The following is a 1,746-nucleotide window of genomic DNA, read 5'->3' on the forward strand; positions in this document are numbered from 1 at the left end:
AAAGGGCTTCCCCAACAGGATCCTCTATGGAGATTTCAAACAGAGGTTTGCATGTGATGGACTAAATTTGTAACTACCAATGAAAACAAATGAATGTCTTGTCATAATTATTTTGGGGTTTTTATACATTTTTTCACAACATGCTAAACAATTCATTAGTTGAATTTGTTATTCATTTGTTATTGAATTTGAAGATACCGTATTTTGAACCCTAATGCAATTCCTGAGGGACAGTTCATCGACAACAAGAAGGCTGCCGAGAAACTTTTAGGCTCTCTTGATATTGACCACAACCAATACAAACTGGGACACACCAAGGTCAGGATTATATACAGAAAATAAATTATGCATAACAGACACAGTACATTGTTACTGAGTATCTTATTTGCCCCAATAAAAAGGTGTTCTTCAAAGCTGGACTACTGGGTCTGCTGGAGGAGATGCGAGATGACCGACTGGCACTTATCATCACTGGTATCCAAGCCCGGTCAAGAGGCCTTCTGGCAAGAATTGAATTCCAAAAGATCGTCGAACGCAGGTAAATGCTCATGGCAAGGCCCAACATCCTTAGTCAAGTCAGGTCTGTTTTATCCATATAGCCCAACATCATAAATTTGCCTCAAGGAGCTTCACAATGTGGGTGAAGACTCTCAGTCATCTAGGTCATGGTGATTCTAAGTGCTATATCGTAGGTAACTGGTCTTGCTTGAGTTTCTTGAAAATGTTTCCCCTCTCATCCCAGAGGCTTCTTTAGTTGTAACTGACTGGTTGGGAGTCCTTTGACAGACTTTAAACCCTGTATGGGTGTGAAACCCTACTGAGTTGTTGAGGCCATGTGAGGTCTGAGTTTCAGAGTTGGAATGGTCACGTGTGAGTCATGGACCCACCCAGCAAACATGTAGGTCTTTAGGGTTGGATGGGTCAAGGTTAGAACAAGTTTGAAGAAAAAACAATCAATGTATAAAGATTTAAGAAACCACATCCTTTGATGACAAGGTGTGCCTAAAAAGTAGACGTACTCTTCATTACATACCCGAACCAAACAGTACAACGGCCACTGAACAAAATATCAAACATAGAAGAGCATTGTAAGGGGGGAAATGATCTAGGTAGTATTGGAAATGATTTTTTTGTTATTTTTGTTATTGTTTGTTTGTTCTGGTACATGAAAGCATAAACTTATATATAATCCTGGATTTTCCCTGCTGTAGATGGCTTTATGATCATTGATCTGTTGTCCACAGGGACGCACTACTTGTGATACAGTGGAACATCCGCGCCTTCATGGGGGTCAAGAATTGGCCTTGGATGAAGATGTATTTCAAGATTAAACCTCTGTTGAAATCAGCAGAGACTGAAAAAGAGATGGCCAACATGAAAGAGGAGTTTACCAAATTAAAAGAGGCTTTCGCAAAATCTGAAGCTCGCAAGAAGGAACTTGAGGAAAAAATGGTTACACTTCTCCAAGAGAAGAACGACCTGCAGCTTCAAGTTCAATCTGTATGTTTAAAATCTGTCATAATTACAAATAACAAAATCAAACATTGTCAGCTATTGTTTAATGCTGTGCCTCTTCAAATAACAGGAGCAAGATAACCTCTGTGATGCTGAAGAAAGATGTGAGGGGCTGATCAAGAGCAAGATCCAGTTGGAGGCAAAAATCAAAGAGCTGACAGAAAGACTGGAGGATGAGGAGGAAATGAATGCTGAACTGACTGCTAAGAAGAGGAAGCTGGAGGATGAGTG

General features: G+C 40.1%; 1 protein-coding gene across 1 annotated transcript; it reads left to right on the forward strand.

Annotated features, from left to right (window-relative positions):
- Positions 1 to 4: 4 nt before the first annotated feature.
- LOC121963285 (myosin-7-like) lies at positions 5 to 1,741 on the forward strand (the record flags this gene model as incomplete). Its single annotated transcript, XM_042513594.1, has 5 exons — positions 5 to 45; positions 195 to 318; positions 402 to 538; positions 1,245 to 1,500; positions 1,586 to 1,741. Coding segments are annotated over 5 exons (714 nt in total), but the record flags the coding sequence as incomplete, so codon positions are not given.
- Between the last annotated feature and the right edge of the window lie 5 nt (positions 1,742 to 1,746).

The sequence above is a fragment of the Plectropomus leopardus genome, unplaced genomic scaffold, assembly GCF_008729295.1.
Source record: "Plectropomus leopardus isolate mb unplaced genomic scaffold, YSFRI_Pleo_2.0 unplaced_scaffold10720, whole genome shotgun sequence".
Taxonomy (NCBI): domain Eukaryota; kingdom Metazoa; phylum Chordata; class Actinopteri; order Perciformes; family Serranidae; genus Plectropomus; species Plectropomus leopardus.